Genomic DNA, 12,636 nt, shown 5'->3' with positions numbered 1-12,636 from the left:
TGTAGGATTTTGATATCCTGATGCTCTTAACTAGCTATCTACATTACTGAGTGGAACCAATGCCAAATTGCATTTTGCCTGGGGAGCTGCTGCAATAAGCAGATATGTAAAAGAGACACTTTGCACAGGGACACCACACCCAATATAACATCTGGATGACAGCCAGACTGACTCTGCCTCACCCTGCCCTCAGTTGTTACATTATATAACTAAACAGGGCACAGCACCCGATGTTCATTCTTACCTGTGCGATTAAAATATTTCACCATACAGTATTACTTAATGTATCATACTGGGGGGGTGGGGGGAAGCCAAAGCTCTAAAAACATCCTTCATACTTCTACATATATCCCAGTGACATACACACCACAGTACCATGTTACAAATTCCTTCAGCTTGCCAAGTCCACTTCCCGCTCCGAATGATTCATACTTAGCTAGTCTGGACAGCAGCACACGTCATTCATAGTGCAAAACACAGGGAACACAGCAGAGCTCCCAGGACATGAGAGTACAGAGCAGGGGCAGCAGTGTGGCACTTTGGAGCAGAGGATTGTGGGGGGTCGTGAGGGTCCCAGGTGGGGGACACTGCTGTTGTACCCTTCAGCAAGGTGCTTTACCTAGATTACTCCAGTAAAAACCCAGCTTTGTAAATGGGTTAGTAGAGTATGTAAGAATTATGTACATCAATTACTGTCTCCCTGGATAAGGGTGTCTGCTAAGAAATATAACCATGGAAATCCAACCTGTTGTTACATTGTAACTGATCCTGTGAAAGCACTTCTCACGTGTTTTATCTTTGTTGTTACATTGGTGGGAAATAGAGGTATTGGCATGCACGAAACTGAGCAAATTACATAGAAGACTGCATGCAGGTTAATCCTGTTCTGCCAAAGTGTGTGTGTGTGTTTGTGTGTGTGTGTGAGAGAGAATTTCAGTAGAATAGTTATATAACCTGAGAATCAAAAAACATCTCAGATTTACCTGAGAAGAAGAACTTGAAAGACTCTCACTAAAATGTAACAGTATAGGCTATGCAGTGTGGTCAGGCTGTTTGAAACTCATGACTTTCGTATCTGGTCACATCCTTTCAACGTAGTATGTACAGACGATCATAAAATTCTGAAATAACCCCTATATAACACATAAAATAAACAGATAATATAAGCTACTGTGAAGGTCTGAACAGGACTGACACGGCTGGCCTCACTGAAATGTAATGATCCTTCAGCCAAGTCTTACCGTATGGTCTGCAATACTGCAGTGCAGGTTAGAGTTTTGCCTAGGGTACGAAACTTTGAGATCTCTAAACTTCGTGACTGCCCTACATATATTTTCTTTCCAATCAGCATATCCAAACTCAACACCCGAGGGCAGTGCAGAGCTACTAGAGGAGGACATGGAGAAATCCGTGAGAGGTAAGGAGAATGATATTGATTGCATTTCTTTACAATAGTCTACTGACATGGATATATATAGTGCTTAGGAAGTTTATTTGCCACTGATTAGAAAAACAAACAAACACACACACACACACAAATATTCTGTGGATGCTGCAACTCAAGCAGGTGTGTTGAAACATGGATTGTCCAGTCTATTTCAAAGTGCTCTTGGCAGGAGTGATTGATTGGCAGCTGTATCTAAGCCAAGTAGAGACACATACCAGAGTGGATGGCAAGGGCCTCTGTATGACTAAGCCAGGGAGTGAAAAAACATTATCAGCTTCCAGGTTTTCAATTGCTAAAGTATGTGCACACGAAACAAAACAAGTAAAGAAACACAGAAACCCACACAATCCAGGCCTGGGAAAGGAAACACATTGTTTCTTGTCATACGTTTTGTTGTTTTCAGTCCTACACACACACCAAACCTGCCTCTGGCTTGTAGCGTGGAGCAGGGGAACCACTCTCACTCTTGCTGGCTGCATTGATTTCAATAAATCAAATTGTTTGCTCAGTTTAACATAATTAAGCCCTTTTTCTTTTTCAGTTGGCTTTTACAATCAGTGATTTAAAAAATGTTTCTTTCCCAGCACAGTACCTAAGCCTATATTAGTAAGATGATTAGAGCAATTAAATATAGTACTCAAGACCTCAGGTGGATCCAAAGGCAAGAGGAATGGCAGCAGCCATCCAACCAAGTTTGCTACAGTAATAAAGCAGATACAATAATTTTACAGTAATTTTACAATCCCCCCCTGTCCACAGGCCTGTTGTTCACTCTGGACCCACAGACGGCACCCCCGCTTCTCCGTGTCTCTCCTTCAGGCCTGACAGTGACCTTTCTGGAGCAGACCCACCTGGATTGCTGTTACCGGGGCACCGAGGCAGTATCAGAAAACCAGAGAGCAGAGCCCCCCCATCTCCCGCAGGTGTGTGCGGGGGTGTGCATCAACAGGGGACAGTTCTACTGGGAGGTGGATGTGTATAACAGTGCCTCCTACAGGATTGGTGAGTGAAGGGGAAAAAATAAGTGTGTCACAGCTGGTAATATTAGAGGTGTCAAATCAGACTGACTGTATGCTCACTTTGGACCAGTTACTTTGAACATGGAGCCATCTAGTGACTAGAAGAAGAACTTAAAAAATCTAAATGCAGCAATAATAATAAAAAATAAAATGTACTGCAGAGGTGGCCAATTCCACTAGAGAGCTGCAATCTGCACTGTTCTGAGGTATCTGTAAGACACTAGAACATAAGAACATATGAAAGTTTACAAATGAGAGGAGGCCATTTGACCCATCGTGCTGGTTTGGTTGACCATTAGTAATTAAGTGATCCAAGGATCCTATCCAGTCTATTTTTAAATGTTCCCAAATTGTCGGATTCAACCACATCGCTGGGGAGTTTGTTCCAGATTGTGTTGAAGAAGTGTCTCCTGTTTTCCGTCTTGAATGCCTTGAAGCCCAATTTCCATTTGTGTCCCCGGGTGCGTGTGTCCCTGCTGATCTGGAAAATCTCCTCTGGTTTGATGTGGTCGATGCCTTTCATGATTTTGAAGACTTGAATCAAGTTCCCATGTAGTCTCCCCTGTTCCAGGGTGAAAAGGTTCAGTTCCCTCAGTCTCTCAGTAGGACATTCCCTTCAGACCTGGAATAAGTCTGGTTGCTCTCCTCTGAACTGCCTCTAGAGCAGCGATATCCTTCTTGAAGTGTGGAGCCCAGAATGGTACACAGTTTCCAGATGAGGTCAAACTTGTTATAAATTCTATATTTTTGACAATGTGCCTATTGCTTCCCCACATTGTTTGCATGGGGAGAGTGAGGAGTCCACGTAGACTCTTTCTCATGTGTTACTTCTTCCAGTTCTATTCCTCCCATACTGTAATTATAGTGGGCATTTGTATTACATGCATGTAATACCTTGCACTTGTCCACATTGAATTTCTACTGCCAGGTGTCGGCCCAACAACTGAACAAAGTCCCTTTGAATAGCCTGTGCTGCCGAGATTGTATCTGCTGAGCCACCTATGTTAGTATCAACTGCAAATTTGACAAGTTTGCTAACTATCCCAGAGTCCAGATCATTAATATAGATTATAAAAAGCAAAGGCCCTAATACTGATCCCTGTGGAACTCCACTAACAACCTCACTCCAGTTAGAAGCAACTCCTCTAATCGACACCCTCTGTTTCCTAAACATCAACCAGTTCATAATCCATCTACTTACATTACCCTGAGTACCTACAGCTTCCAATTTGAGGATCAGTCTTTGGTGTGGAACCTTATCAAAAGCTTTTTGAAAATTTAAGTATATCAGATCATATGCTTTCACATGATCTACAGCTGCAGTTGCATGTTCAAAAAACTCCAATAAATTAGTAAGACATGATCTGCCTCGTCTAAACCCATGTTGACTATCTCCAGGAATATGGTCTTCATTAAGATGCTCCTCGATTGTCTGTCTAATAATTTTTTCCAAGTGAGACTGATTGGTCTGTAATTTCCTGGCTCAGTTTTGTCCCCTTTCTTGTGGATTGGTATGACATTTGCTGTCTTCCAGTCAGTTGGCACATCCCCTGTTCTAAGTGTCATTTGGAATATTTGAGTTAGTTGCCTATAAATAATTTCCCTCATTTCTTTAAGTACTGTTGGAAATATACCATCTGGCCCAGGTGATTTGTTTGTTTTTAATTCTGCTAGTCCTTTTTAGGTTTTAGTCGTTTCACGTCTTCCTTTATTGACCTCTTGCTGTTGTAGTTTTGGAAAAAGCTTTTTGCATTTGTTTTAGCTCCAAGAGCTTCCTATTTCCCTCTTTGCTTTCCTGATCCCTCTCTTAACGTCTAACACTAACATTACTTTTATCACTATTTAAATTTTACCAGAACTCACACAAGGAGTCCCTACTTCAGTCTTGTCCTAACTTTACAAAGTGAACCAAGCCCAGGGTTCCTGTTGACAACAGGGATGCCAAATGAAGAATACATTTTTGACACCCTCTACAGTCATGTTCTATGCAAAACAGGCAGTTTTCTGAATGTCCACTTAATAGTACATCCTATTAAACCTACCAGCTATTAAATACATTGTACTCATCTGTGTTTCAGTGTTTGTCGTGTTCCCCCGTGCTTGGAAATGCAGTACCATTGCTTAAATTATGTAATTATGTAAGCTACACGGACACACTGGGCTAATGCAGGGCACCTCTGTCTTTCACACTGAGAGGCCATTCATTCACTGTAATTGACTGCGCAGTGTATAGTGACATCTAGTGGAGTTTTAATTAATCTCTTCATTTCTGGTTTGGCTGGTGGATGGATGTGGTGTGAATCGATGGACTGTAACTGTATAAATTATGAGAAACGTCAGAGGGATGGACATTCAGAAGCTTGGTTTGACAGCTGGAGATTTCCTCACAAACAAAACTGACAGAGATAATGAACAAGCTATTTTCTGGGCTCCGAAACGGCTTACAAACACAAAACTATGCCAAATGTTTTTATTCATTCCTTTTTCTCTTTTTCTCCCTTTGAGTTCTGAACACTCGAAATAAAGTGTCTCTACACTATCATAGTGACCAGAGATTTGAATACATTGTCCTATTTACATTTCTCCGTGCTCGGTTGTGCCAAGTGTGTGTGTGTGTCGAGGATGACATTTTCAGTCCCAGAGAGGGGTTGAAACACATCCAGAAAAGAAATAAAAGAGAAAGAGAGGAGAGAAAACCTGCTACTAGCACATGTATCTTTCCTTAGAACCTAATCAACAAGCTGCCTTTCCACTGTACATAATTAAGGCTCTGGGAAATTCATGGCTGAGCTTTAATGAGTTTCGTTTTGCAATTCTGGAGATATCATTCAAGCCGCACAGATGGAGTGAACCAGAATGAAGAATGGTTATGAGAAAGCTTAATGTCTACAAGCCATTTGATAAGGAATCAGTAGTTGATGTGTTACATTCTTTAGACTAGTTTCCAAAGAACTGCTGTGATTAACAAATTCAAGTTTCAAATTGAAGTCCTCCCTTTCCCTCCTTCCTTCCTCTCTCTGGCAGGGCTGTGCTCAGTGGAGGGGATCCAGGACTGGTGGTTTGAGAGGCAGGGCTCATCCTTCTCCGTGCTGTACGATGGCTCCCGGGAGCAACTGCACTCCGTCCCCCCCCAGGTGAAGACATTGGGGGTCTTCCTGAACCTTGGAGGGGGTGCCGTGAGCTTCCACAACACGGTGGTGCAGGAGCACTTAGCCACACTGCCCACACGCTTCGGAGGGGCAGTGCGACCCGCCCTGTGTCTGGGCCAGGGACGGCTTCGGATCCGTTGTGGGCTTCCCCCACCTCCCCACGTGTTTTCCAGTTGCCGCTCGGGCTACCGGAGCCCACGAGGGTCCAGCAGGAGGGGCTGGCATCGGGATGTACCCTTCCACTCGGTTCGCTCCGTTATTCAGAAGTTCGAGGAGCTCAGCGTCTCCGACTCAGACTCTGGGCTCATCTCCAGTTTTGGGTCCTGCTCCACTCTGAACTCCAGCAGCTCTCTCTTGGATCCTGGGAAATAGGTGGACATCCCTGACACCCCGAGCTGTCATTTCAGAGGAGAGGGAGTGGAGGCACCCTTATGAGAGACATCCATGTTATAATCAGTCCATAAAAAGTGTTCTCCCTCTGGTGGGGAGAAGTGGAAGTACATCAAGGTGACAACCCTGAAAAAAGCAAGATGTACACTCCTCTTGACCCTAAGATAATATTATTAAGTTCCCAAGTGTGGCTTACAAAGCTTTTAAGTCACGAGCAAATAAGGTTTTTAAGTTAATTAAATGAGCAGGTGGCTGTTACACTGAAGTCCAAACAGGAGATAAATGCTCAGAAGACTATGATTGAAAGAAGTAAATTCAGACGTTGGCTCTTTACTTGACACAGCAATCAAAACACTGAGCTGAAAGCCTACAGATGAAACAACTTTCAAATTGATATATACAGGACATCTTTCAATCTTCTATCAAGCTGTGGTTGGAAATGCTTCAAATGTTGTAGTTTTTCCGTTAATTAAGTAGACTATAGATCTTGGCTGATATGGATTGTGGGAATGTGTAGCCAGAGAGAGCATTCATCCTTTTGTGTCATTCCTTTTCATTGTAATGCAAGTGTCTTGTTGATGACATCAGCCTGAAGAGGGACACAGGAGAGCTATTCCTCTTTTATCAGTGTGAACTTCAAAAATGATTTGAAACACTCAGCTTCCAGCACAAGAAACTGCCCCCATAGCTTCCTTTTCACTGCACAACAAAATTGACATCCTTTGAGATGTGTTATTATTGTTGTTGTTGTTATTACTGTTATCATTATTTAGTTGCACAGTGAGCAGAGTGCACTACTTCCTTTAAGAAACTGTATACAGCAGGTTTACACACATCCTGTTTTGATCAATTTACAGGACTACCTGACATTCTATCAATCTCTAATCCCTGTATTGCACCTCTCAATGGAGACCACTGGCTTCTTTCATTTGAGCATAAACTCTTTATAAAAAAAAAGCATCTTCTTAGTGGACTTTATCCCACTGCCCGAGGCTCTTAAACACACATCTAGAGAGCCTTCAAAGGGACAGCAGTCCCCCATCAGAGAGGACACCTGTGGGGCTGTGATCCCCCGGCAGTTGAGCCCAGCCAGATTAGCATTAACATGACTTCTTTTCTCCCCTCCCTGCTCAACATCTCCGCTCTCCCCGACCTCCTTTTCTCGTCAATTAGCCTGCCTCCCCGGGCACACAGTGTGGCTTCCTGTCAAACAAGGAGCCCCACAGCAATCAGCGCGAGAAGTGGAGGGGTGCGGGGGGTACTGTGCCTGGGGGGGGTGGAGCGCAGTGTTGACGCAGCGCAGTAGCAGCTGGGGTTGTATGTTTATCTCAGAGAGGGTGGGGAGGGTACTGTTGGCCGGGATGGCAGGTCCTTTGAAGCCCGCAGGACCTGACAAGATCAAAAGTGAGAGATGAGGACAGAGGGCGGGAATTAGGGAGGGAGGCAAGGTAGAAAATTGTATTCTTCCCTCTTCCACTGTACTGTATCCCTCAAATCAGCCAGCCTACATTATTGTTATTATTCTCATCATCATTAGGAGTATTTTGTTGATACAAAGTGGTTTCCAATAGGCCTCCATCTTGTTACACACATTGTCTTGTCTGTTGTCCCTAAATTATTAGTTTAAAAAAAGTGTGTAATGTCTTTAGGAGAGGTGGCGAACTCCAGTCGCTGGGTTCTTTTGTTCCACCCATAGACCTGGCAATAACACATGGAAACAGGTGTGATTTAAAATCGGCATTGGGCTCAAAGGTATGGGAGGAATCTGGGAGAGGGGCATTAGAACCTGCAAGAGGGGCATTAGAACCCGAGAGAGGGGAATTGGAAAGTGAGTTTTACTTTTGCAGAATCATTCCACAGATTAGACAGTGTTTGGCTTTATTGTGGTCATGTGAAATGGCAGCTCTGGCTCTTTTTGTTTGCCTTTTGTTTGTGTTTTCGGAAAGAGAATTAGTCAGACCTCCCAAAATGAAGCTGCGAATCCCCATACATAAAACAACAAGAGAAGACAAGCTAATTAAAACAAAAACAAATCACAATCTTGTCAAGTGTATTTTCTTTTCCTCCACCCCCTTCTTTTTTTCTTTCTCTTTTCGCAGATCAGACCTGGACGTTACAGAAAAATGCACGATTACGTCCCCGCCTCTGGCTAACTTGGCACTGTGCGCAGTGTACGCTATGTGCTCGGGGTTTCTGCCCAGAAAACAGCCTCGGCTCTTTGGGAAAACAGCCATGACTTGGATTTCCAGTACCTGCTTTGCTGAGATTGCTTCATGAAGGACTCCAATTGCCCCCATTGTCAGTAAAACATTTGACTTGGTCTTTACAATCCCAAAAGATAATGGGACAAGCCTTTCTCTGCCAGTATAGTATTGTACCAGAGGTCAAGTATATTGTAGAGTTTTTTGTTGTTGTTGATTCTTCTTATGACACTGACTGCTAGTAACTGTTATTTAAAGTCAATATCAATAAACAATCAATACATTACAGTAGAACTGTAGCATGCAATACCATTAAGACCAACATGCCGGAAGCCACTTACATAGGATAATTGAATTGATATTTGCAACCACAACAACAATAATAATATTATTCCAATAATTATGGACGGCTATGCATAACCCTACGCTGGCCATTCAAGTGCTGCTGGTGTACTTGGACAGTGTACATGTGCTTCACAACACAGCAGCCGATGTGTCTATATACCTGCATAATATGGCCGGTTTTGGCAAATTCTGATTGTATTTGTGATTGGAGACAACAAACGGACTCTCATCTTTTGTTTTAACTCATACAAACACACACCCATCAATGAGCAACACTTAAAGGATTAGGATATTGTGGGATGTTGATATGGAAGGACACATATAAGGACATGAAATGAAACACATGCAAATTAATATATAGGCTTACTGTCTGTATGTGCACATAATAATTTTATAACACTGTAAAAGAGCTGTTTTATAAGTACTTGGGAATAGTCCTTTTGACATGCTCTGACTTGTCTTTAACCCCCTCCTCCTTTCCCACAACCCCCTGTGTTCAGTGTTTGACAGCCAGGCCCCGCTAATTGCACGGACAAAACCAATTAGTTATCGCAGAGAGATGACAGCCCCCTTGCCGACCTCTGGGAGCTCGGAAATGATTTTTTGGGAGAAAAGTTCTGTCCATAGTTCTCACCTCCGGCTAATAGACAGACCTCTCGGGGTGTCCTTCGTGAGCATTTGCAAATTGATACTAAACATTAATTACATGAATAAACATCGGACCGCGCGGCTCAATTTGCATGCTGATTGGGTACAGTCTCACTTCACTGTGTCAACACTTCACAGTAAACTAGATGATGATAATGGTTTACTACCTATACCATTAATAATAATAATAATAATAATAATAATAATAATAATAATAATAATGATGATGATGATGATGATGATGATTATAGTTGAGGTTGCTGCCATTTCATAGCACCAGCATCGGAATTGTGGCCTAGATAATAAAACCTTAATATGAATCTATAGCAGAACTTATTTGTATGAAAGGTAATATAACTATTTGGTATTACTATTGTTATTGATAATTATTATTATGATTATTAATAATATATGTATGTGTTGCTGCAGCCAGACTCTGAAGAATCAATTGCTTATTTAAAAGAGAGGATATTCCGCACCAGGCACATTTCATGTCAGTGCATTGTAATGTTTAACAATTAAATATCAATTTCGCGCTATTGCTTTTAAATTCTGTCGAATGTGACTAAATTACAATAAGTATTTATTGTAACACAACGCTTAAACCAGTGGTTACACACTATGATATATTGTCTACATCCCTTGGGTTACCCAGATCTTTAAATATCACGTTTTTTGAATTATTATAATTATTATCATCATTGCATTTTGAGAAGCACGCCGCATTTGCACACTGATCTGCGTCTCGCACCACTCTCATTGTCTGCTCTGTGCTCTTGCCTTTGTGTTCAGTCGTTTATTGCAAACCGGCGAAGAAGTGTCAGTCACCACTCCCATCGCATCTTGCATTGCACTGCAGCTTGAAGTCTGCAAGATACTATTGTTTGTTCAGTTTAACCTCTTCCTGCCTGCAAAGCGCTCAGAGGGCTGATTGACTATACACTGCGAGCCGTGCAGCAGCCCCCGGTACACACACTCACAGTTATGAAGTCTTACATATCCCAGCGGCCTAACGTCTGCCAGAGAGGAGAATACAACAACATCAACAACAACAGTAGCCAGTAGTAGTAGTACTGTAGTAATTATAATAACAGTCATAATAAAGGTTTGTTCTGGTGCAAACAGACGTTAGCTTTCGAGGAAATGCAATCCCCGGGGACCGCAGTCTCAATTGGGCGCAAAGAGCTGAAGTCACATGTTTCATAGCGTTTGACAAACGGGCGGCGCAGTGCCTGCTCATACACAAAGTACCAATAACTCATTAGCTCTGGCCGGACTGTTGCACACTCGTGTCTCCGCTTCGTTTAGTTCGTTTGAATTCTTGGGAAATGAAGGCAAATTCATGAATTCATTCCACACTAACTGATGCTTTTTGACGCCACTGCCCCAGCACGGCTCTATACTGTGAACCAATTAGGCCACATCTTTCTTACGCATCAGATTCCCAAGATGTCTAGCCACGATAAAGCGCACCAGTCTTACAGAACTGCACATTGCATGTGTTTTTGCAAAGGGCAGCCTGGTCGTTTTTCTTTCAAGTAAAAAACATAATTATACAAATGAATATGTTTTTTCCACTTGGTCTTCAAAACAACGTAAGAATAATAAACGGATGCAAGGCAATGTTTACACAGATAACCGACATCTTAATTATCTCTAGGGAACTAAGAAAGAGATGTGGTATTAATGATAGCAAAACGGAATATTATTATAATTATTGTTTTATTTTTGTACTGCTTGGAATTTGCATGTTTTGTCCATTACATATAGCTGTAACATGTCACAAATGGGGATCTGCCACAGCTGGATTGTTATTTTATAAAGTAAAGATAATCCAGTCGATATTTGGATGCCCTGATAAACTAATCATCAATTTAAAACGAACAGCTAAATGTTGTGATACATTTAACGAATTGTCTGTCAGAAAATACACGACTGTTTTAGAATCTAGTTCTGTTTTAATTATTACTATATAGCTTATTTGTTCCCATGTGTTGGGTGTTTGTGCTTAAAATTCAAGATATGCTGTGGAAAGGGAAAAAAAAGAAAGAATGAATGATTGAAAGAAATCTGGACAGTTTTGCAGGAACAGGTGTCATTTCCATTCAAAAGGAGGGTGATTTCCATTCAATGTAAACGGTTACAATTTTAGAGCAGTTATAGGCAGAATAGTTTCTGTGTATCTTTGTCACCCAGCCGTCACCTGTGAGGGACAGTATCTCTGATCCACATCTTTCAATTCGTCTGGCACCAGACAACGAGCTCCTTAAAGCATTTGCATGATTTAAGGTGAGAGAGGACCACTGTAAACAGGGGAGCGCTCCACTGGACACTTTCTTAAGCACAGATTTTAATCACATGTGTCATTCCTTAAAGTGTGATATGTAGACTCTACAGAGGCAGCATTTTATAAACAGATATACCTATGTTTAAATTATAAACATGTGTGCTAATATTCTGAAAACCATGTTCCAATGTTGACCGTTGAGGCAACTGATTGAACTTATCTGTTACTAATTTACAGTTGCTCGAAAATTGATATTATACATGTTAGGGGACAGAAAAGGTCTGCATTGGCTGCCTTTAAAATGGCATCGAACATAAATAGTGTCATGCATGATAATATCTATGCATGCGAATCCCAATACCACTGTATTCCAGCCCTATTTTTGTCTTTACTAATTAGGCACGTAGATGCGAAAACCGATGATAAATATTTGCACCGCCGCCGCCTCATGATACTGGGGCGGCAGGCTGTCAAGTCCTGGGCCGCGACCCCCCTAACAGCTGTGCGCGACCCCTCGGACCCCCCACTCCCCCTCCCGGACCCTCTTATTTACACCTCGCGTATAATCCCACCGACAAACAGGATGCGTGCAGGGAGGTGTGTGTCAATCTGAGAGACACAACTGAAACAACAAGCTATGCATAAACGCAAACATAAAGCCCCGCTTTTGCAGGTCGGTGCCGTTACAATATGTCGAGAAAATTAATTGCGCACCGTGGCAATGCAAAGATAGATCAACTTGAGTGAATTGCTCGCACAATAATGTCAAAAGCATTTATGGAGTATTAGGCCAAAAGGCGAGTGAAAGCACATATTTCTTTCTAAAGCCGATACCCATTGCATTCCAGTTTTTCGACACATACAATCCAATTGTTGGACGTCGGCTATGATTTAGCATTGCAGCCAACTGTCAATTAAACCTGACCTTAGGGCCCGTTTAAATTTAGATTGAAAAGGTGTGCTGTCTTATCTCCCGACTCTCCTAACTCACACTCCAGCTTCGTCCAACAGCCTTCACAGTGAATCGATTTTATGGGAAATGTAAGGTTTTGGCACATCCAATTTGACTTTTTTTTTCATCTTAATTTAAAACACACTTTCTGCAGCACCGAGGCTTAAGGAAATTATTGTTAATCCCCAGCTGCATTTC

General features: G+C 42.2%; 1 protein-coding gene across 1 annotated transcript; it reads left to right on the top strand.

The window, feature by feature from the left end:
• The first annotated feature begins 1,356 nt into the window (after positions 1-1,356).
• LOC136753168 (probable E3 ubiquitin-protein ligase MID2) lies at positions 1,357-7,325 on the top strand. The gene is made up of 3 exons (XM_066709054.1): positions 1,357-1,417; positions 2,207-2,449; positions 5,491-7,325. The coding sequence occupies exons 1-3, from the start codon at positions 1,399-1,401 to the stop codon at positions 5,985-5,987; spliced, it is 759 nt and encodes a 252-aa protein (XP_066565151.1). The 5' UTR covers positions 1,357-1,398; the 3' UTR covers positions 5,988-7,325.
• The last annotated feature ends 5,311 nt before the right edge of the window (positions 7,326-12,636 follow it).

This window comes from Amia ocellicauda, chromosome 7 (genome assembly GCF_036373705.1).
Source record: "Amia ocellicauda isolate fAmiCal2 chromosome 7, fAmiCal2.hap1, whole genome shotgun sequence".
Classification (NCBI taxonomy): Eukaryota; Metazoa; Chordata; class Actinopteri; order Amiiformes; family Amiidae; genus Amia; species Amia ocellicauda.
Note: the sequence above shows the minus strand (reverse complement) of the source record. Positions and strands in the feature narration are given on the sequence as shown.

Coding starts and splice junctions, on each gene's coding strand:
- LOC136753168 (XM_066709054.1), top strand. Junction 2,450..5,490: donor CAGTGCCTCCTACAGGATTG/GTGAGTGAAGGG, acceptor TCTCTCTGGCAG/GGCTGTGCTCAGTGGAGGGG.